Below are 24,839 nucleotides of genomic sequence, written 5' to 3' on the forward strand. Positions count from 1 at the left end.
ATTAATTTCTAGTTGAGTAACTGAGCAAACAATAAGTTTAATTAGTTAATTTGGCCTACCTAATGTTTAGAAAACACGTTAAAATGTGCAATTTCTACAACCAAGTAGAAAAGTGTGAATACTGGATGGATGGATGAGTGAATGAAACAAGAAAATATAGGCCTCTTCTAATAATTTACACGGAATTAAATAACATTTAGGTATACAGTAAAGAAAATCATTCATGAATATCTGTGTGATTTACAAAACGTCTGGAATCATCAGTCTTTGAGATAAATGTTTCTTTTTTTCAAAGACTTAGTTGTCATGAAAATAATGTCACAATAAATCTTCACGGTTCTGAAAATATGTATTATTTCCTTCATCCACATTTTCGGGGTGAAATGTGAGCAGCAGGACCATGTTTTCGTGAGGTTCCCCCTTTATATGGGCTGGTGGCGGCCCGAGGTGTGGTCTCGTGAACAGAGTCCCCGCGCGAGCCGGGCTCTGGAGACCCCGCCGGCTGCTCGGGAGGCCCGCGAGAGGAGGAGGAATGGAGGGAGGTGAGGGCGTTGCGACTCGCGAGAGGATTTAAGGATTAGTTCTGCACGCGGATTACTCGCTGTGTGGTGTGGGGGACGCACGGGGTTAAACATGGAGGACTGCACGAGAGGCAGATACCCCGAGAGAGCAGCGACTCGGTCACCGTGGCGGTGGCTCGAGCAGCCAACCGGAGCCGCGGGGCGGGACACTTCCGGCCCAAATCACTACACACTTGTGTTTAATGTCAGCAGCAGCCTACAGTCTGTCAGCTTTTATTCATTTCACGGAGTAAATAAACCATGACACAGATTAGACAGTGGAAAATTAATCTCTTTATGCGGTAAATAAAAAGATACAGTATGTTTGGAGTGTTATCACCATAATGACAGCGAAGAGCCAATCACACCATTCGCTGGGAAATCAATAGGACACTGATGTCTCTCTCCATCTCTCTGGCAGGCTCTCATTCTTTCTCCACCTTTCTCTCTCTCCCAAGTGCAATTCAGGATAATTCTCTTCACGTTAGAGAGACTTTATTGGCAAGGCCATAGACAAGTATATTACAGCTGAACTGATTTGAGAGGGCAAAGGGGACAAGAATGCATTAAAAAGAAAAATGGCAAGTTTTACTGTTTTAGAAATGTGGGATAAAAACTTAAAAATCAAGCATACTGTGTATTGCAAGTTACCAAACCGTTGCATTTTTCCCTTCATAAAGCTGCGACTTTCTTTTTAATTAACAGTGGAAACAACATTGTAATAATACTTCTCAAACCAAAAGTGGTTTGTTGGTGTGCATACACAAGGGTTCATTCACAAAAAAGATATTATACTGTACATTGCATCCTCTACATAATATGCTGCATCTCTTCAAAGAAAAATGGCGATTTTTACCGAATTAGAAGTGTAGGATAAAAACTACAAAAATCAAGAATACTATTGCAAGTTACCAAACCGTTGCATACCGTAATGGTTGCAAACCGTTTTTTAAAGTATAATAAATTAATGTTTTATTATTGTTCTCATAACGAATGGTTTATTGCTAGGCATGCACAAGAGTGGATTCATTCACAAAAATGTAATATACATCGCATCCTCTGTGACGGATGAGCATCATAAGACCTATTTAAGCATCAAAAAACCATCATCCCGCGATGGTGTCATTACCGACTCATCTCTGCCGGGACTCGAACCCGGAGCCTCTGGATTAGAAGTCCAGCGCGCTATTCCATTGCGCCACAGAGACTGAGCCACATGATGCAGCGTAAAGCGAGCTCATATTCTGCATCAGTACCGCATCCTGCAGCATCAGGACCAGTACCCTGCGCGTGCTGTAAGTGCGTCACGTGTCGCTAGGGGGCGCACGCGCCTCTCTCGTCTGACGTCGTGCTGCAATGGCGGACAGCCGCCCTCAGCATCCGAAAGAGAAATAATCATGCTTTATTTTGATCACTTTTTGAAAACGACAATCATCTAGAAGTCTCAGAAACTCTACAAATCCTCTATATTATTTAAGTTACTACCATAGTTCAAACATACGGTAATTATTTCGCGAGGCTTACTCTTAATAATCATCTGCCAACGGTATTCTGGTCAAAACAAACAAAATCCGTCAGAGAAATAAATAACATTAACGTTACCTGAAAAGCGTCGTTTTGTTGATTAATTCTTTGTTTGTTGTAAAATTAGCCCGTTATAAGATTAAATAACCTACTCGTCACTTTAGATCATGGGGTTTCAAGCTCCTGAAAATAACCATATACTAATAAAATATAAAGGCAGTAGTGATGCGCGGATGAGCTAAAACGTCACCCGAATCCGCAGCTTCAAATAAATTATCCACCCGCCAACCGCCCGCACCTGTATTTTTGTCTGATTTAGATAACCGCACCCCACCCGCCCCCACGTTCATAATTTAGAAAATGTAGTTAATACTGGCATCATTAATGATTTATTTTATCCACCCGCGACCCACCCGCAAATAATCAGAATGCATTTTTTTATTACCCGACCCACCCGACCCGCGGATTATCCGCAGCGCCCGCGGATATAACCGCCATCCGCGCATCACTAAAAGGCAGCTATTTTGTGCATAAAGACCCATTTAGAGTGAAAACAGTAAACATGATATTATAAAGGCGTTAAATAATTTGTTTGTATTGTCAAAAATGGAAAATAGGAAACTACTTACTTTGTATTAAATTAACAATGAATTCTCTTCAACAATAGAGTACTGTTGAATGTATAAATCTGAAGTGAAACATTTTCAGTTCAATTTGTACAGCACTTTTCACAATAAATACTATTACAAAGACACTTTGCAGAGAATAGTGCCATACAACCTCGAGGAGATAAAGGTAACAACAGAAAGAAGAAATTCTGTAATATACAGTAATTCATGACCATATATATAAGCTGCAAAGAGAGATTAACTGCGTTTTTTTTTTTCATAAAATGGAGAGAGTGAGGATGCATATTTTTGTTAAAACCTAAGAAAAATAGTTACTCGTTCCTTTTTAGTGAAGAGGAAGGGAAGTGATGAGAGATGGAGGATTCCAGGATGGAGTTTTTCAATAAACATTCAGTGTAGGGATTGCATGTAGTCTGTAATCCAAACCAATCCATTTTACGACATTACCATTTAAATGAAAAAAGCCCACAGCAATCCTTGACATTACCATTCAGGTGAACAAGATTCAAGGAGAATAATTTAACCTGTGCAGCCAGATTTGGGTTTATTTAAAATACTAACAAGATTCTAATCACGCTCTCTTATTAGCGGTTACTACGAAACATCACCGGTACCATCATGATGACACATGAAGGCAACAGATATAAATGTTTTATATGCATTGTCTTAAAAAAGTATCATTATAGATGCAAATGCAACAGGAAATTGAATGGAGAAAAACATTATGCGAGTCATACTACGATCTTCACCAGCACCAGTCATGCTGGGAGGAAATCACACAACTACATTTGTCACATATTGTACCGAGTCTAGAGGTTTAATTGGTGAAGGGCCTTTGCTACCCAAAGTGAATTTTTATTAAACTGAAGTGAAATCAAGCACAAGTCAACTTTTTTGGAACTACTGCAGTGACACAACAAAACAAGGCAAATGCTCAGCCCACTCCTCATATTTCCATATGTAAAGTTCATTTTAAATGCCAAGTTAAGTGCCATGCCCCTCTTTTTCAGTTTAGCAATGTGCAAGGCATTTAACATAAAAAAAAAACACTGAGGATATTTTTTGGGTTGATATATATTTTTTTATTTTTTTATTATATTAATGAATTTGGTCCTTATAGACCACTTCTAAGACACATAAACAAAAGAACACCACTTTTTCCAAATCCAAGTCTTTTTCATTTGTGCGTCTCACTCAGTCCTCTCATGTCTATGGATTTACATGGCAGCAAGACCGATCGATGTGAGAACAGTCAGAGCAACGACAATGTAGCCAGAACGATAGACTTCAGGAATCTTAAAACCCTTCCCAAGATCCCACGCCTGAAAGAAAGAGACAAAGAGAGATATGAATTGATTTATGGTCATTATATTAGGGCTTATAAAAAAAGGAAATTAATTACATGACATGCTGAATAATAAATCGATTGAATATTTGTATTTGCAGAGAACAGACTAATTACTAATTCATTATTTTGGCAGATGAGAAAAGCAGTGAACAGACATGGGGAAAAAAAAGTAACATACACTACCGTTCAGAAGTTTGGGGTTGCTACGATTTAGGTCTTTGAAAGAAGTCTCAACAAGACTGCATTTATTGTATCAAAAATGGAATAAAAACAGTAATATTATGAAATATTATTATTATATAAAATAACTGTTTTCGGTTTCAATATATTTTTTAAAATGTAATTTATTCCTATGATGAAAAGCTGAATTTTCAGGTTATTTTCTTATTATTAGCGATGTTAAAAACAGTTGTGATACTTAAATGGAAACCATGATCATTCAGTAAATTCACAGAAAATTCAAAAGGACAGCATTTATTAGCAAAAACAAAATCTCATTAACATTATAAATGTTTTTTTATTCATTTAATGCATCCTTGCTTAATAAAAGTATTAATTCCTTAAAAAACTCTTACTGGCCCAAAACTTGTGAACCGTAAGTCTTAATTTTACATTTTGATCACATATTTGGTAACATACAACTTGTTACACTGTCATGAGTCATTATCACAGCAGGAAAGAGTCTGAATATACTTCATCTATTGTGTATATATGTGTGTACCAGATGCCGGATGCCGTTGAACGTGTGGTAAGCCACTGGGAAAGCCAGAGCAAATTTGCTGAAAGCAAGAAACTGGGGCCCAAAAGTCATGGAGTGAATCAAATCAAGGTAATATGGGTAACTCTCAGGTAACACCAACGCAGCAAGTGCAAACGCAGAGATTCCTGAGACCAGAAATATCAACATCATTATTTATAATTAATATGCAACCATGTAGTCAGGAACACCAGACGATAACTATAGTGATAACTATAAAGTTTTAGTCCACATCACAGCTATAACAATAACAACACAGTGGAAAGACATAGTTGGAATCACTTTCAGAATCTTTTTTTCCAGCTGATGAACGATAAAAACACTGACAGCCAATCAGAATCCACCTGACTTTAAAGTGCTTGAGCATTTAAAGCGGCAAACAACAGGATAAACAGAATGCTATCGTGCTTTGATGTGGATGCTAATATATTTATCATTATATTTATTGTTCTGACATCCTTTAAACACATTATTGAAAGTCAAGAATATATGTTAGCTACCTGAACTTAGTGCTACGCCTGTTCCTCTGTGTGAGATGGACATCATCATGGGGATAGACCACCTGAAAACACCAAAGCCATTCATTCAATGCATTTTTTGGACAGTTTAGTTACATTCCGTTCAAAACACATCACATTTCTTTTAAAACCAACATCCTCTCACATAACACTCCAAGAAGCAGATATGTTAACACTCACTTGTAGATGCTTATATGTGGTGAGACAGGTCGGTTGAGTCGTGTGTTTTTTGCCCAAAACTTGTTCATTTCCTCGTTTGCGGTAGTTCCCATAGGAACCACACTGAACAAAAATGAACGAACAGAAGGAGCTTTATACATTAACATGAATTCTTCATTTGAAAATATGTTAGGAAAACACAAAAAGACTCACTGTCTGTAGAGTACACCAAACTGTGACCGTGACAAACACAGACCCTGCCGGGCCACCGTCCTTGAACACAGAGAAACCACATATTTTTCAGGCAAGTATAAAACTGACACATTTAAGTATAAACGCACATTTTCATACAGTTAAAACTGTGCACCAGGGACACCTAGGTATTCTGTACATTAGAAATATCCCAACTCTGGCCTTTAACTTGTCAGATAACGTTAGTAGTGTACAGGACCTTTTGGTAATATGGCCTTGCACACTTTAAACACAACAACAGCACAGACCTGGCATATGAAGGTTCACTGCTTGCTTGTTTATATAAATCACATAACAGGACATAAGTAACGTCTTTTATAGTTAATCCTAACAATCTCAGCAATCTGCTAATGGAAGTCAATGCATATGACAGGACTCCAGAGACGAGCTCAGACATATGGACATTACAAATAAAGTGACACACAACATACTACTCAGAGTTGTTATTTAATTATCATAACTGATTTGATGTACATTAGATTCCGGTGGCAAGAAACTTACAGGCAGTATGAACAAACACAGCAGAATAAATTATTACTATTATTATTTTTAAAGTAACCTGATGTTGACAGAAAAATAAATGGACTGAGAATAAAAACAAAGCATATAACTTACATGACTATAAAGATTATAGTAAATCAAAGTGCACTTGTAACATATACAATACGTTAACAACATCAGCAAACCCTCAATTTTACGACTATCAATCTGCCAGCTAAAAAAGAATGTCACAACGATTAATTTCACCTCATACAAGAGAAAAAGCAAAACTGTCACATTTTAAAAATTACATGTTCGTACTGACCTTAGAAGCAACGCCATGTTTTTGAGCTTGAGTGTTCGGACGTGACGCAGCCGGATGCGCTATGTCACAAAAGAGTTCACAAGCCGCCGCCATTTTGGTAAGGTCAGTACATACGATATGTGAGGTCATTATAATAACACTGTAGTCAGCAGTGTTGGGCATGTTACTTTAAAAAAGTAACTAGTTATAGTTACTAGTTACTTCTCACAAATAGTAACTGAGTTAGTAACTGAGTTACATCATTATAAAATTAACTAATTACCAGGGAAAGTAACTACTGCGTTACTTTTTAGAATAATGTTCAAATATGTCAAATAACTTGGATGCCCCCAATGTTAAATATGTTAAATGAATGAAATGGACACTAAATAGAAAAAAATATTATTATTAAACATTGTACACTAATCTACACTATTTTAATGTTGCTGTGGGACAATGTGAGTGACACCTATCAAATTCAATATATTATTTAGTAATATTACAAAACAACTGTAATAGTTTTGCATTAAACTAGTAGGCCTACCAACAAAAAGCTTTTCATATATTTGTACAGTACATAAACACCAATTGCAAATAAATATTTGAATCATGTATGTACTACTACTACATTTCACACGCAAGTGAATTAACTCTAAAAGAAAGATTATATCCAGCCTAAAAGTTATAAATTCACAGCAAAATCAATTCAGTAGAAATGTAATGATCCTGAAACCTAAACCTATTCTGGCTATTAAATCATCAGCTTACTGAGGATAATTATATTCAGGATACATCATGTTGACACCTATCAAATTCAATATATTATTGTAAATATTATACAATAATCCCCAACAACCCTCTATGGACACCTTGGCAATAGAATCGCCATTGGCTAGTAAATTTTTTAGTTTACTTACCAGTTCAGGATACATCATGTAAACAGATTATGCCCAGTGCACGTACACACTCACTCACAGACACACATTCATTCTTACATGATAAATGTCACATGATTGTCTGATTCTTCATTTGTCTCATTACCTTTCTTCAATTGATAATAAAGCAGACTTTGACTTGACTTTGATATCTTTTACAAACAGACACACGCACCAGCAGTTATGAACAGAGATCGCATATTCCTGTTAATAGTAGGTCTCTTTTTCCACCCAGCCTGCAAATGAAAGACAGAAAGAGCTAAATTAATTAACTAAATTAAAAAGATATGCAGAATAAAGCTCTATTCACATGGATTAAATTACTAGGCTCTACAGATTCTCTGTAATATTGCTGTATTGTTTCTTGAACCTTGAATTTTAATAACAATATTGGAAAACTTAAGCTGCACCATATAAATGTAATATGCATCAGTTTGAGTACCAAGGTGTTATTCATAAAGGAGTTTTTATTTGCCTAGTATACTTACAGAAAACATTAAAACAGTATAGTTAAATAAAACTAAAATTAAAACCATAAAAAAGACATTTTGTTAAAACCTAAGTACATAGAATAAGAATATAAACATATTCTTTCAGCCAGTTGCCAAGGAAATATTTAAAATTTTAATTTAGTTTAGCTTGATGTACTAAAATAACGCATATATATTTAACTAAAATTAAAATGATAACAGAAAATGTAAAAATAAAAACTACTTGAAGATATGAATATAGAATAAACTATGAAACTATAGACAGTATCTCAATGTTTTTAAAAGAACACTGTTCAGAAATGCAGACATCTGTGCTCACCTCCTGGATTCCTGCGTAGGATTAATTTACGGATTTCATCATACACAAAGATTAGTAAACTGTACGGGATAGCACAGAACCACCACATAATTCTGTAAAAGGAATAAGAAAATGAGAAAGGAAAAGGTGAGGCCAGGAGGAGCAGAGAACATAAGCTCTTCTAAGGTGCAGAAGTGTGTGTGTGTGTGTGTGTGTGTGTCCCTTACTTGAGTGGGTACATCCTCAGGGCAATGTCCATACCGGGGCAGTAGGACAGGAAGGCTGCCAGAGCCGTCTCAGTAAACAGTCCGAAAATGAGAATCCTATTACTGTAAGTGCACAGGTTAGAGAACAGCCTTTAACAGAGACGTATGCAAATATCACACTCCTGAATACGCTCACAAATACACACACACACATACTGACTTCATGCCCTGTTGGAAGACGGAGTTCCTGCGTGTCTTGCAGATGATGAGGTCAGCCCACTGCACCACAACAATGCTGGAGAAGAACGAGGTGTGACAGGTGAACTCGATGATCTTACGCTGCTCGTAAGTCTGAAACATACATATTTAAATAAATACAATCAAATACAAACATTTTAAAAATAGTGTTTCTCTCTGCACATATGTCCTGTAATTGTTGTTAATAAATAATAATAATAAACAGTCTAATAATTTGCAGTTTAAGCCCGTTAAATTTTAAAAACTATGGGTTACAAATAAAAAAAGCATTTTGGTAAGAATATGCAAAAAATATATATTTCCTTTATGTCGACACATAATTTTGGAGTTCACTGTGTAAATCTATTTTATTTTGTACAAATTTATCAAAATTAATTCCATGACTAATTACAATTAATCATATAAACCTATTTGAGAAATTGGTTTTAATTTTTTTAAATGATTCACCAGTATTTTTTGAAAGAAAAAATGAAAAAATATATATTCAAATAAATGCTGTTCTTTTCTTTCTATTCATCAAAGAATGCTGATTCCTGGAAAAAAAGTATCACAGTTTCCACAAAAATATTAAGCAGCACGACTGTTTTTTTTTTTAATTGATAACAATAAGAAATGTTTCTTGAGAAGCAAATCAGCATACTAGAATGATTTCTGAAGAATCATGTGACACTGAAGACTGGAGTCTGACAATTCAGCTTTGCATCACAGGAATAAATTACATATTAAAATATACTTTAAAAAAAAAGAAAACAGTTCTTTTAAATTGGAATAATACTTTACAAAATTACTGTTTTTACTGTATTTTTTAAAACATTAAAGAAATTAATGTGTGTGTGTGTACCTGTTTTTCTATTCTGGTGGGGACTTAAATGTGTGTGTTTACCCATTGCTGTCCATAGGCGTCCTCCAGGTCATTAACTGCACGATCGTCCCAATCCAGTCGAATTCCCAGCAGAGTTTGAGGCAGAAAGCCATTCTCAGCCATGATCACAAAATAGGTGAAGAATCCTCCCAGCGCCTGGATCATACCTACACACAAAAAACACAAATACGTGTAATTGCTTTTATCCCTGCAGAGCATGAAAAGCTATTTTATTCACAATATTAATCAGAAGCACAAGGCCTATTCACCCCCCTCAGATTTCTAAAGTGTTTTCTTATTGACACTTGAAATCTATTTGATTCTTCGTAAAATCAGTTCCATGATTATTGAGAATAAAAATGTGTTTGTACTTACCCAACACTATCCTGTATTACACATATAAAACAAAGTAATAAGTAATTAAAAACAGTTTTTTCTCCTTTTTATCATGTCTTCTCTTGCCTAGGGCAACAAGTGGACCTAGTGACCCATCAAAAAATAAGTGCATGATGCCTCTGATGTTCATTTGTTTGCACAAAGTAATTCTTCACGGACCACAAAGTTTACAAGAATTATAAGCTATAAAGGGCATGTGTGTGTGTTCGCTGATATCTGTGTGCAAGTGCACTTGAGGCTGACCGATCTGTCCATAAGCCATGCTGATGAGCCTCTCATTCACCAGCTTGTCAGTTTTGGGGTTTCGGGGCTGACGCTTCATAATGTCACTCTCTGCCGACTCGTATGCTAGAGAGATCGCAGGAACCTGAGAGAGAGAATGATGACGGTGATGACAAAGATGCTCATATGTGTGTGTGTGTGTGTGAGTGTGTGTGTGTGAAATGGTCTGGTGCCCGAGGGTAGTATCACATTTGACAGGAATTGGAAGTAAGACTGAATGCGCACAAGTGTGAGTGTGTATAACACACCATGTCAGTGCCAAGGTCGATGCAGAGGATAGTGACGGTGCCCAGAGGCAGCGGCACACTGGCGATGATGAAGAGCAGGAAAGGTGTGATCTCTGGGATGTTACTGGTCAGTGTGTACGCAATTGACTTCTTCAGGTTATCAAAGATCAGACGACCTAAAACGCAAAGTATATTATTTTATTGAATATTATATACTGCAGACCAATACATTTAGAAATTTGAAAGAGAGAAAGCAAGGAAAATTTGTAATGCTTCATTTCTTTAGTCCTGATACATAAAATTCCTTCTGTGTCTTACCCTCTTCCACCCCCGTAACAATTGAGGCAAAGTTGTCGTCCAGCAGGATCATGTCAGCAGCTTGCTTGGAGACGTCTGAGCCAGCGATTCCCATGGCAACGCCAATGTCAGCCTTCTTCAGAGCAGGGGAGTCATTCACCCCATCACCTGTCACTGCCACTATGGCACCCTGCAGCCAGAGCCAGCCAATCAGAATCAGAGTCAAAGACCAGTCAGCCAGTCAGAATCAGAGAAAGAGTTTTCAAGCATTCAGAATTAAAGACCACTCAGAAAATCAAAGTCAAGAGTCAGAAAGTCTGTCAGGCAGCCTGAATAAAGACATTAAGTATATACTATTGTTTAGAATTTTTTGGTTGGTAAGATTTTTCATGTTTTTGAAAGAAGTCTCTTATGCTTACCAATGATGCATTTATTTAGTCAAAAATACAGTAAAAAAAACTTTCATACTGTGCAATACTATTATAATTTAAAATAACTGCTTTCTATTTTAATGTTTCCATTTTAAAATGTCATTTATTCCTGTGATGACAAAGCAGAATTTTCAGCATCATTACTCCAGTCTTCAGTGTCACATGATCCTTCAGAAATCATTCTTATATGCTGATTTAGAGCTCAAGAAACATTTCTTATTATTATTCAGGCTGAAAACAGCTGTGCTGCTTAATATTTTTGTGGAAAACGTGATCCATTTTTTCCATGATTCTTTGATGAATAGAGTTTAAAATACAGCAACTGAAATAGAAATCTTTTGTGACATTAAAAATGCCTTTACTGCCAATTTTGATCAACTTAATGCATCCTTGCTGAATAAAAGTATTAATTTCCTTTTTTTAAATGTTGTTTAAACCCTGTTACTGGCCACTTCCCATTGTAAAATAAACAAATTAGGGATGCACAATATTAGATTTTTGCCGATACCTGATATTTTTCAAATACTTTTTGCCGATATATTTTATGAATTTTTATTGTGATTTTATGACATCAATAACTGCTTTATTTATTCAGAAACACAAGTATCTTAATGTGATTTGTGTATTTTACTTTCGTTTTATTACAAGTAGGCCAACAGTTCCCCCTAAGTAAATAAAACGCCTTACCGGACGGGCATTAGGACCTGTGGGAGGCTGACGCATTCTGTATGTACTATCTCAAATTTAAAGGTGGGGAAAGTGATTTCTGGAAGCCAATGTTGATATTTCAAATCACCAAAACAAACACGCCCCTACCCCAAAAGGGTCTTGCCCCTATTTTGATAGCTCCGCCCCACACATACGTACGCAACTCAGGCAACAATTAGTTCTGGACCGGGTGTGCCTCACATGTCCTGAAAAGTGACGCTGCGGGCTCTTTGATCGCCCCCTGGTGTCATAAACCCCGCCATCTCCATGTAAACGAATTGGACTTGAGTCAAAATAAAAAAATTAATTACACTTCCAATACAATTTTCCGAAAGATTTTTGGTCATTTAAGGTAAATGTTATCACGCTGATATATGTTCAATTGTTCGTTTTTATGATAGGTTTGATTTTAGCTAGTAATTTGATGCTATAAAAACGGGGTGTGTCGTTATGGTTGATTGGGTCTGCGGGAGTTTGATACCACGGCTCCACCTTATGACACTACTGTGCAGACTCTGGCTCCAAACGAATCTCTACTGCGCAGACTCTGGCTCCAAATGACGTCATTTACTCAAGATGGCAGCGGCCATACTGCGATGCTTTGGCTTCACATTTCTATAGCGGAAGGAATAGGAGACGCGTCGTCCATCTTTTTTTACAGTCTATGGTTCTGTGAAACAAAGCAAAACCAATGTTACACCGTGTCTACACCGGACGCGAACGGCGCGGCACGACAAAATACTATAGAACTCATTATAATCAGTGATGCTGTCTACACTAGATGCGGCGCGGCGCGACACGACAAATCTCTGACAGAAAACTGCTGCTGCGTTCTATTTATGATGTATTGACACAAATTTCTAATTTCAATGGTCGCTTTGTCGCGTCCAAATCTCTGACAGAAAACTGCTGCTGCGTTCTATTTATGATGTATTGACACAAATTTCTAATTTCAATGGTCGCTTTGTCGCGTCCAGTGTAGACAGACTTTAGCTGTTGCGTCGCGTCACGACAACTGTCGCGTCCGGTGTAGACAAGGTGTTACTCACCTACCGAGAAGAAACAAAGCAACCTCGGTGTCCAATCGCAGGCCTTCCGCTCCTTGAGTTCTCTCCAGCGCTGGAAAGCTGATCCGATATTTACACGGGTCCTACGTCTTGCCTTATCGTACGCCTTCTTTTGTTCTACAGACGTTTTCCTCTTTTGTTTTTTCTCCGCCATCTCTATCTTTCTGTCGTCGCTCGGCTCGGCTAATGTCCGTCCTGTGCACTGAGCGCTCTCTTCTCTGCATCATGAGTAGACACGCCCCTTACTGCTGATTGGATACAAGTTTGTTTTGGTACTCGGCCCGACTCAGTTTTCTAAAGCGTTTTTTTGAAAAAATACATACCCCACCTTTAAATGTGGTGATCCAAAACAGTGAAACTAATCATCATTCAGGCAAAAGTTTGTTTCAAGAATAACCACATTGCTTGTCTTATCGGCAAGGCATATCAGCATTTTTTTTTTAAATCGGCAGATGCCGATGTTTACATTTTAAGCTTTTATCGATCGATTCCGATAAAGTTCCGATACTATCGTGCATTCCTAAAATCACGGTTACTGCGAATAGTGCTTTTAGTGCTTTTGCATTTTTTCCAACAACATGAACAAAAAATGACATACCCTTTAAGAAAACACCTGCTAAAATGAATGTAAACATAAAACTTCCAAAGGTCTGATATTCCAGTCTAGCTTGCATTCAGTGGAATTTGTCATGTGTAAGACATCTAGGTGTGTGATATTTTAATATTCACAAACACACACACCTGTCTCTGGCAGCCCTCCACGATGATGAGTTTTTGTTGAGGTGAAGTGCGAGCAAACACGATCTCTGTGTGGTTCCTCAGAATATCATCCAGATACTCGGAGCTCATGTCCTTCAAGTCTGAACCATGAATCACACAGGCCTTAGCGTCTCTGAAACGCACACACACAGAACAGTGCCCAATTCCATTATCTGTGAAGAAGCAATAAAAGCAGATAAAAACCCATTCAAATAGATTTAGTTTACACACACACATGCACCCAGACTCTCAAGCAAACACTCAAAAGAGACCGATTCACACACACAGACCGTGGATTGACTTGGCTGAGAGGTATATTAAGTCTTTCAGCGATATCCTCCACTGTCTCGTTGCCCTCAGAGATAATGCCCACGCCTTTAGCAATGGCCTTGGCAGTTATAGGATGGTCACCCGTTACCATGATAACCTGTAAATATGGATTGTGGTCACCATTGACATTGGACATAAAATGCTGAACTGTAGATAAATGGATGGAGGGAACCTATAAATGGATACCTTAATGCCAGCGGAGCGGCATTTTCCTACAGCATCTGGCACTGCGGCTCGAGGCGGATCGATCATGGAGATTAAGCCCAGGAAACAAAGCTGGTTAACCGGGAAATTCACATCATCACAGTCAAACTCAAACCCCCTCGGAAACTGTGAGGGAGAGAGGAACAGGTGGCAGAACCCTGAAAGAGAGAGAGGTAGAGAATTAAAGAAGGAAGGAAATAAAGAGGAAAAGAGGGAAGTAAGAACTCACCCAGAACCCTCTCGCCCAGTCCGCCCAGCTCCATGTACGCTCCCTGAAATGCGTCCTTCCAGTCCTCGTCCATTGGCATTTCCTCACCGTTGATCATTATGGTACTGCACCTACATTACCAATCACCCAATAATCACAGTTATTGATTAAAGATGAAAATGGCTGTCAATAATCATCACAGATATAAATCACAGCGATTAAATTTTGACGGATCAACAATAATTACAGCCAGTAATCAGAAATAGGAATTATGATGTATCATAAATAATCACAGTTATTAAATCATGTTTGCTTATTGCCAATTTAGTATAATTTTTTTATACTATTAGTATTTATTAATATTTTGAATGAGCTTCTATTTAGTTGGTTTTAATTTTAGTTTTAGTTTAAGTTATAGTAATTTTGTTATGTGTTTTTGTCATTTTTATTTTTAATATTCCTATTTAATGTTAATCTATTTTTATTTTAGTTTTAATTTGAGTCATTTTAATCATTTTTAACTTAAATTTATTTTAATTCAGTTAGTTGAAAGGGCAACATTTCTAATTTCATAACAATTTTTAAGCTCAAGTCTTCATCTAATATTTATTTTTATTTAATTTTATAAATGTAAGTATTATTTTATACTTATTTTATTTCAAATCCTTTTAAAGTGCCCCGATTATGGGTTAGGAAAGTTCATGTTTTTGTTCTGGGAGTCCACAACAACAGGTTGACATGCATGCAAGGTCAACAAACATTTTCATTGTCTTATAATATGTATTTATTTTTACCTTATTTGCTCAACGACTCCCAAACGATTCGTTCAACGATTCATTTTTCCAAACTCCTCCTTTGTGTGACGCTAATCTGCGGTGATTGGTCCGATGACCCAGTCTGTTGTGATTGGTCTACTGCGTGCAGCACATGTGAGAAATGGAACGCCCATCAAGTTTTCCCGCGTCTGCGCACGCAACAAGTGGACGGGCATAAATATGCTAATGTTTCATGTTGACGTCAAACGATCATGTTTAAAATCGACTCATTTCAGTGACTCCGAGTCGACTCTTTCTTTTGAGAGATAATAACTTTATTCACGGTGCACTTTCAGATTTAAAACTTTGCAGGATGTTTTCATTTACTTAGAGCTGTGTTACACACTGCATGAAAGGTAATTTTCAAAAATCCATAATAGGGGCACTTTAATAGTTTTTTAGTTCACAATAACAATACTGCAATAATCACATATATTAATCACAATTATTGAATTATGATGAATAGTTAAAGCTCTTATTAATCAATAAAAAGTATGACGTCTCATCATTAATCACAGCTATTGAAGTTATTTCTGTTCTATATATGGATTTCATGTATCAAGCTCTGGTATTGATTACCTGTCCAGAATCCTCTCTGGGGCTCCTTTCATCACCAGCAGGTGTCCAGTGGGACTGTCTTCTATCTCGTGAATAGACAGCTAAGCGAGAGAGATGGGGATTATTTATATCTTAATCGATATCTGTATGACATCGACATCATTTGTTTGTTTAAAATCTTTACAGCTTCGGCTATGGGTTTCTTGTAGGTGCACCTGGTATTTGTTAGTTGAGTTGAATGGGATTTCTGCCACTTTTCGGTTGTTGTCTCTGAGAGTCTGAACACAGCCGGACGAGAGCTCGACACATTTCAACAGAGCAGACTCTGATGCATCACCTGCTGTGTCCCTCTACAAACACACAGAAACTCACAACGTCACAAATCAAACAACAATAGAGCACAATCCCTCATCTTAATTATAATTAATATCAATGTACATTGCTGTTTGAAATTTCGAGGTCGGTAACATTTTTAATGTTTTTGAAAGTCTTGAAGTCTCTTAAAATAAGTTTTCTATAAAAATGGAAATTTTAAAAAGTAATTTATTCCTGTGATGTCAATGATGAAGTTTCAGCTGCTATTACTTCAAAAATCATTCTAATATGCTGATTTGGTGTTCAAGAAAGATTTCTCATTAGTATCAATGTTGACAGTGAGGAGTGTTATCTTTTTCCCAGTGTTTTTGATTAATAAAAATCAATGCATACTTGCTGAATAAAAGTATTAATTTCTTTAAAAATAATTAAAAATCTTGTTGGCTCCAAACTTTTGAATGGTTGTGTATGTGATGTATTACCTTGCGCACAGGAATGTTCGCTTGTCCAGGTTTGAAGACAGCACGGTTACAAAGTCCTGCCACTTGAGACAGAGAGAACCATGTAGGAGAGCTTTTATCAAAGCAACAGCCTACACACACACACACACACACACACACAGAGTGACATAGGAAAAGAAGAGATTTGGTTAAATGTGCTCAAACAGATATACAGATGTATGAACAGATCAAGAGGAGAATTATCCCTGTAAATGTTCAAAGATATCAAAACATTGCCCATTTAGCAAATGCTTTTCATCTAAAGCGACCTAACATATGCTAATTACCAGGAAAGTGTCCTTAGAGGATTATGGGTAAAGTGCCTTGCTCAAGGACACAATGGCCACCGTAATTGTGATCAGCAACTCTAATTAACACTGGAAGCTTAAATTGTGTCCTAACCAGGCATGCTTTCATCAAAAAAAAAAAAAAAAATTCTGTCTGCACTGAAACAGAATATGCTGTGGGTTCTGACACAAGCAGTCAGATCGTATTTGCAATAGATCTGTGTGAGAAAGAGACTGAAAATCAAGACACTATTTACTGATTAAACCTATGTGTCTACTACTGTGGACCTCAAAGCATTCTAACCTGATTGGTCCTCGGTGGTGTCGGCCTCATGGATCTGATTGTCAAACCACATGTGAGCAACAGTCATCCGGTTCTGAGTTAAGGTTCCAGTTTTATCTGAGCAGATGGTGGAGGTGGAACCCAGAGTCTCCACAGCTTCTAGATTCTTCACCAGACAGTTTTTGCGAGCCATGCGCTTAGCAGTCAGAGTCAAACACACCTGAGAGAGTTTTAATGGAGTTAAAGGAGAGACGACAATGTGTCATGGTCTTTCTGCTTTTTGAAAAGTGTTTTTGTGGGTCTGTAAAAATCTATGGCAGAGGGAGCCTTACAAAGAGAGAAGGATTAAAAAAATAAAAAGAATAAAAGAATGAGGAAAAAAAACTTCTGTGTCTGCGTGTACTACTGTTCAAAAGCTTGGGGTTGGTAAGATTGTTTAATGTTTCTGAAAGAAGTCTTTTGTGCTCACCGAGGCTGCTTTCATTTGATACAATATGAAATATAACTGTTTTCTATTCAAATATATTTTGCTGTATTTCTGTGATGGCAAAGCTAGATTTTTCAGCAGCCATTTCTCCACATTTTTTCAAGGATTCTTTTATGACTAGAAGGTTCTAAAGAACAGTATTTATTTTAAAAGAAATCTTTCGTAACATTAAAAATATCTTTACTGTGACTTTTGATCAATTTAACACACCCTTGCTGAAAAAACTTACTAATTTGAATCGTAGTGCATATGAATGTCACAATATGTGTTTGTGAGATGGTCTCACCGTGACAGTAGCCAACAGGCCCTCAGGAACATTGGCAACAATAATACCAATGAGGAAGACGACAGCCTCCAACCAGGAGTAGCCCAGAATGAGTGACAGGATGAAGAAGGACACACCCAGGAAAATGGCCACACCTGTGATGATGTGAATGAAGTGCTCGATCTCCATGTTGATGGGCGTCTGACCCACTTCCAGCCCAGATGCCAAAGTCGCAATGCGGCCCATCACTGTACAATCACCTGTAGCGATCACTATGCCATGGGCTGTACCTGCACATACAACAAGGAATGAATGAATTAATGTGCTAAAGAACAAATAATTGATCGTTTGAATGAATGAACAAATTAACAATCGAACACACTCATTATTATGTATGAATGAATAAAGTAATGAATGAAGGACTGACCTTCAACACAGTTGGTGGAGAAGAAGCTGATGTTTCTGGTCTCCAGAGGGTTTTCATGAGTAAACTCTGGAGAACGGGTCTGAGGTTCTGACTCTCCGGTGAGAGATGAGTTATCCACCTGAGTAAGACAGACAGGAGGTACAGAAGAGATGATGTTCTCTCAGGCTTCTTACTAAAACTATAGGTTGATAAACAAAGCTGATCTCAGATCGGAGATCTTCCTCTTAATATCTATCTACATCACTTGCACTCTCTCTACCTTGCAGCCGCTGGAGGAGATGATCCGAAGGTCTGCTGGGATTCTGTCTCCACCCTTGATCTCCACCAGGTCTCCCTGAACCACCTCTTCTGCATTGATCTGAAGTTTCTCTCCCTCACGAATCACCAGAGCTTGCTGAAAGAAATAAAGTCCATTCCAAAGTTCCTCAAACATGATGAAGAAAAGTTATTTGGGAAGAGGCCTAAAACAGTGAGCATGTCAGAACAGAGTTTGTAATATGCAACCTACTCTATGAAAGAAACACATTCACATATATCTGTATGAGTGTGAATATTTATAGATGATATATAAATTTACCATGGGGCCATTTTTGGTTATTCAACCATAAAGATTTTTTTTTAATGTTTTTATTATTTTAGTCTATTAATTATTCTTATATTATTTTATGCAACCATTTATTTATGTATTTAAAGTAACTTTAATATGACCTTTTATAATTTCATTTAATTTAAAATGTAAATTTTTTAAAATAATTTTAATTAATTTTTTATTTAATTTAATTTAAAAATTCAATTTATTGTGCTTTCTTTTATTTTAGCATTTATGCTGTATTTAATTGTAAAGTTACTTTAAAATGACAACATTTAATTTAATTTGATATAATTTAATTATACTTAATAAAGTAATTTAGCAAAAGTGAGGGAAAAATGAGAATAACAAATACATTTTCATCTTTGCCGTTACCTTTTACTCTTTTATATTGCTCTTTATTTCTTTACTTTATTTCACCATATTTATTCTCTGTATTGTCTATTTCTGTACCATATAAACTGTTGCAATATTGTAACCAGCATGCCAACAAAGCTAATTCAGAGAGAGGGGGGTGGCGGGATGACATGTGGTTTCTTTCATAAGTTAAGAAGGATTTACATACATTTATATAAATCATACATTGGGCTTTTAAATGTTAAAAGGGATTTACATGGATTTATGTAAATCATATAAAATATTGCTCATAATGGTTTCCGTTTGGGATTTGGTATCATTTACATTTATTCATTTAGCAAACACTTTTATCCAAAGCAATCCACTGCTGTTATCACACTAACCTGAGGCACCATGTTTTTGAACGAGTCCATGATCCGGGAGCTTTTGGCTTCTTGATAATATGAGAAGCAGCCGGTTATGATGACCACAGCAGATAGAACCACACCCAGATACAGCTGCAGTAAACCAGAGAGAGGGAAACACAAGTCAAAGGTCAGGGGGTTCAAAACGACTCACGTTTTTTTGACTAATAAGGTTTAAGCTAAGACTCCACCACTCTTTTTTCATCTGTAAATATACTATAAAAAACAACAAATAGACAACCTTATGCAAAGCTACTGACATCATGCAGTTTATTTAATTATTCTTTCATTTCTGAGTCTTTACGCTGAAATGCACCTGTAAACTTTCGTGACCAGTATGCAAAAGCTGTTGCCATCTAAATCATTGCAAAGGTTTCTCGTGGAATTTCAATATAAAGATATAAGCCCACCAGCCACCACAAAAGCTGCCATATTTTAACCACATTTGCATGAAAAATAGGCATTAACATTGCAAAAGAACAGCATAGTCAGCCCATTTTAAAGATACACATACTGCCATAAGTCTTAAGCTAAACAGTTTAGAATGGGTAATGCACAAAAATCATGGTGTAAAAGAGCAAACACAGTTAAATGATCCTTAACTTCACATTTTCATTTATCACTGACCCTAAACTGTCCCACAAGCAGCTGGGAGCTCAGTCCACAGACTGGGACTCATTCATCATACTGAATGTGGGACAGCAGAGCTAAAAGCAATGTATCCACCTCAGTCACCAACAACGTGCGCAGCAGGTTTTAATTCCCCTCTGGTGGAGTGAAACCAATTTAACTCTTCATTTTTGTGATTTCCTCTTTTAATCGGCTTAAATATGGATTTTAGAAAACTTAGAGATTTGTACTTGCACAGGTATTAGTTAAATATTAGAGACATATGAGTACTTTCAGGCCTACTACTTTTATGAATTATAGTGAATGAATGACTCATTTGTGATACCAGCATCTCCTTATAATGAGGGTTGTTTCAGATTTGAGCAATGAGTAAGTGGAATTTTTAAACAAGAAACTAGAGATTTGTAAAAAGGAATTAGTTAAATATTACAGACATATGGGTAGCTTTACTATGAATTATATTATTTTAATTTTTATTAATAATTGTTTGAATGACTGATTTGTGTTAACAGCATCTCAAACTTTTTCATAATGAACCTTGTTTTAGATTTGCTCAATAAGCAGGTGGTATTTTTAAATATTAATTCCTTTCACAGCTAGATGAAAAATAGTTTCAATGTAATTTTATTTAAATGCACAATGCTACACTACAGCACACATCACCTACAATAAGCTCAAATAACATTTAGACTCTAGACAGATCTTACATGAGCACCACAAGTCAGTGTGTCTGGAACAGGCCACAGCTCTCACTTACAGTCTTATTGGCTGCTTAATAAGCCCTCTCATTCTCATTGGCCGGATAGTTAGTGCACTCACATTGTCATTGACAGGCTCATCCTCAGTGGCCGCCTGAATACTGTAGGCAAAAAAGCAGAGGATGGCACCGATCCAGAGCAGGATGGAGAATCCTCCGAACAGCTGCTTACAGAACTTCACCCACTCTGGTGTGGTGGGCGGCGGGGTCAGTGCATTCGGACCGTCGCGGGCCAGAATTTCTAGCGCTCTCTTATGGGTCAGACCCTGGTGGGATGGAGACAAAGTTTCTCAAGATTCCCTGCAGCAACTCTGAAGATTCCCTGCTAATAAATATAGCTTGAACCAGTCTAAAGTGGTTTACTGATCTGAGGTGGTCAACAGGATGGTGTTTTTAGAGAGGTTTTGGGCATTCAGCAGCCAGGCCATGATCAGAGACCAGGGCAGCTTTTTCCAAAAGCATTATAAGGCTCGACTGTGGTTTCTACCTCTACTTAGGCTTACAATGCTTTTGAGAAATGCAGTCCAGGTTAACTAGGCTGGATAAAAAAATAAAAAAATTTTTAAAAAATAAAATACAATAAAATAAAATAAAATTTACTTTACTTTACTTTACTTTAATAAAATAAAATAAAATTAAATAAAATTAAATTAAATTAAATTAAATTAAATTAAATTAAATTAAATAGCAAGCTTCTCAAGGCGCTTAGAAAATCAAGCCTTTTAAGTCACTTAAACACAAAACCACAAAACAGGAAAACAATTGGTGGATACCAGCTAGACAAGTTTAAACTAGTAAACTAAGCTGCAGCAAAAAGTTACAAAATATCACATAATAGCTAAAAAAATTTATATTTATTTAGCTAAAGCTGTTAGTGGGCCAGAATATATATTATTAAAGCACTTAATAATATATATTCCAAAGCCTTGTTAAGTTGGCCATGGGTGCGCTGCTTGAATGTGACGGTGGGTAAAATGTCATCATGATTTGAAAAATATCCGATTCATTATTGCAAATGTCGAGGGTGAAAGTAAAGATGACTCACTCTGGCAAGGTCAACTCCATAACGGGTACTGAGCTCATCTAGAGACAGCTTATGATCATCCTTTAGAAACACATACAAGAACATCAGATATAATACAACACTTCATGTTTGCCAATTAGTTGGATCATCAAATTGTATCACATTCTTTTAGAGACAATTTCATTGTTTGATTTCTAATTATCATCTCTTACACTCTCATACCCGCAGGCTCACACACTTTCTCTCTTTTTTCATGTACACATATGCACAGACACAAAATAATAACTTCTTACCAGTGCCACCTCTTTCTTCAGCTCATCTAAATCTTTATCTTTCATCTTTCTCTTTCCTCCCGTTGGAGCAGCCTCAGGGCTGCTTTCATGCCCGGTCTGAGACAGAGAGAATAAAACCCAAAGAATAAAATTTTATTACTCAGATGTTGCCCCTTCATAGCTTATGAGACTTCTCAGTTTCGTATATAAATTCCAACGTTTTCTATTTTTATTTGTAATGAATTTGTAATACATCACAGGAATAATTTAATTTTAAACTATATTAAAACACAAAACAATTATTTTAAATTGAACAAATATTTCACAATATTACTGTTTTTGCTGTATTTTTGATTAAATAAATGCAGCATTGTTGGACATAAGAAGATTCTTTCAAATCATTAAAAAAATCTTCATATACTGCTCAAAAATTTGGGAAATACTATATATATTAAGCCTATATTAGGTAAATATTAAGAAATATTTTTACACATTGCTATCTAGGGGAAACAAGTGCACTATTAATAAATCTTCAGCTGAGATTTTTCTTTCCTAAAGGTATATTCATATCATGTTTGCACATATTTGTTAATTAGTCAGCTGAATATTTATAACTGAATCATAACTTTTCACCTGAACTGTAGCTCTGTACTTTAATGAACACCATAATATTAATGCAGTCATAGTCATGCCTTTAAAACTACATACGACAAGCTATGTAAAACTATGACAGATCTTTGACAGTGTTATCAAACACTGAGTGTGCCTAAGCATATCGCTTCATGTAAAGTAGTGTACTTTGTGCTTGTGTTTGGCAGGAAAAGTGTGCGTTGTGCTGACACACTAGGAACAGGGTGCCATGGAAATCACCTGGTCCTGTCACTCTTACTCAGCTGTGACTGTATGCGTGTGTGTCTGACACGAGTACAGATAGAGCAGCATGTGGAACAGAGAGAAGATCATTCATTACACCTTAAATCAGACCCCTTTTCGGAATTAATTCATATTAATACCAATCAAACATAAGCCAGCCTGATCTATCACACCTCTCGGTCTCATTATGAGGATACAGACAGCATCTTATCAGTAAAATAATGTTCAGATAATCACATACATCTCGGATATCACAGACAGACAACAACTTATTTTTTCACAAACATTATAAATTAGATGCAGCTTCCACTGTGAATCTCAGAAAGAAAAATAAATGTCAGGAAATGTTCAGGTCATATTTTCCCACCCCAGAATTAAACATCAGTTATAAATGAATTTTAAACTTTTGCTTGCATTGTGACATATTATGTAATTCATAAGCCCCATTTCTCCTTCCTCAATCATTTCATTGTCATTGCAGCAATGTGAAAAATGTTTAATGTTACTTTTTTATTATATTACATTATTTATTAAATTGTAAATTACATTTGTTATTCAATAATACATATATATTTTTATTTTTTAAATTGTTATTAAAAGTGGGATTTGTAAAGCACAATTGTAAGGAAACATAATGCTGATTTTATTTTTTTCATCAATTTTCTTGTACTACGGTAATAAGACTTTTTTTTTTTTTACATTATAGTAATAGTAAGAATGAAAATTAGCTTCATTGTCTTAAAAATAATGTCATAACATTAATCATTTTAATGGTTTTAAAAACATTATTTATTCTCTTAAATGCAAATTAGACTTACATTTTTGTTCTTTCAATTTTGTTATGGCATCACATTTCTTTGTGATATTCACCTTCCACCTCCTTTCTGTCACTTATCTCCCACACAAACATATTCCTACATAATCATGCTGTATTCATAAGGAACACTGTGATACTAAACAATACATTATTTAAGGGTGCACAACACTCATAACAATCTGTGAGTGAAAGAAAGAAAGCCGGCAAGAGAAAAGGATAGACAGAATAATTGATGAAGCACCACAGGAAGACACACTCACCCCTTTTCCCATGTTCGTTGTTAATGAACTGACACCCAGATTTCTCCCACTCTCCCCTCACATGTGTGGAAGACACTGGTGGCTTTTTTTTGGAGGTAACATACCCATTCTCCACCTCATAACACACACACACACACACACACACACAGCCCGTTCTCTCCCCCCATTTGTGCCTCAGGGTAACCCGAAGCTCACTTCCCACCCCCTGCCCTTAAAAACTCACAGACACACACACAGCCTTCATGGCTACGGCTCTGTGTACCTGCACCTGCTACCGCTTTCCCCCTCTTTCTCTCTCCCTTATACACACTTTTATTATCATCATTAATTTTATGCTTGTTAGAAGGGCAGAGGAAGCGAGACGGCCTGAATTCTCCATTACAGAGATCTGTTGGTGATGATGTAGCTTGAGGATTTCTTTGCCATCTA

At 36.6% G+C, this 24,839-nt stretch overlaps 2 protein-coding genes and 1 non-coding gene across 3 annotated transcripts; all 3 read right to left on the reverse strand.

Annotated features, from left to right (window-relative positions):
- Window positions 1–1,694: 1,694 nt before the first annotated feature.
- Window positions 1,695–1,768, reverse strand: trnar-ucu (transfer RNA arginine (anticodon UCU)). Its single transcript has one exon. It is a non-coding gene; the product is annotated as a tRNA-Arg (tRNA).
- A 2,025-nt stretch (window positions 1,769–3,793) lies between these two features.
- On the reverse strand, window positions 3,794–6,632 carry LOC107749161 (succinate dehydrogenase cytochrome b560 subunit, mitochondrial-like). Its single transcript, XM_016564268.1, has 6 exons — window positions 6,553–6,632; window positions 5,709–5,768; window positions 5,517–5,618; window positions 5,319–5,380; window positions 4,783–4,946; window positions 3,794–4,035 (listed from the first exon to the last, which is right to left on the reverse strand). The coding sequence occupies exons 1-6, from the start codon at window positions 6,567–6,569 to the stop codon at window positions 3,931–3,933; spliced, it is 510 nt and encodes a 169-aa protein (XP_016419754.1). The 5' UTR covers window positions 6,570–6,632; the 3' UTR covers window positions 3,794–3,930.
- An 847-nt stretch (window positions 6,633–7,479) lies between these two features.
- On the reverse strand, window positions 7,480–24,484 carry LOC107749099 (sodium/potassium-transporting ATPase subunit alpha-2-like). The gene is made up of 24 exons (XM_016564156.1): window positions 24,411–24,484; window positions 22,482–22,577; window positions 22,210–22,269; window positions 21,227–21,430; window positions 19,757–19,870; window positions 18,687–18,821; window positions 18,428–18,545; window positions 18,022–18,290; window positions 17,270–17,468; window positions 16,661–16,770; window positions 16,079–16,213; window positions 15,885–15,964; window positions 14,512–14,621; window positions 14,265–14,440; window positions 14,039–14,175; window positions 13,731–13,881; window positions 10,805–10,973; window positions 10,508–10,662; window positions 10,221–10,344; window positions 9,603–9,748; window positions 8,682–8,812; window positions 8,483–8,584; window positions 8,277–8,368; window positions 7,480–7,702 (listed from the first exon to the last, which is right to left on the reverse strand). The coding sequence occupies exons 1-24, from the start codon at window positions 24,420–24,422 to the stop codon at window positions 7,674–7,676; spliced, it is 3,054 nt and encodes a 1,017-aa protein (XP_016419642.1). The 5' UTR covers window positions 24,423–24,484; the 3' UTR covers window positions 7,480–7,673.
- Between the last annotated feature and the right edge of the window lie 355 nt (window positions 24,485–24,839).

This window comes from Sinocyclocheilus rhinocerous, unplaced genomic scaffold (assembly GCF_001515625.1).
Source record: "Sinocyclocheilus rhinocerous isolate Xijiao unplaced genomic scaffold, SAMN03320098_v1.1 scaffold919, whole genome shotgun sequence".
NCBI lineage: Eukaryota > Metazoa > Chordata > Actinopteri > Cypriniformes > Cyprinidae > Sinocyclocheilus > Sinocyclocheilus rhinocerous.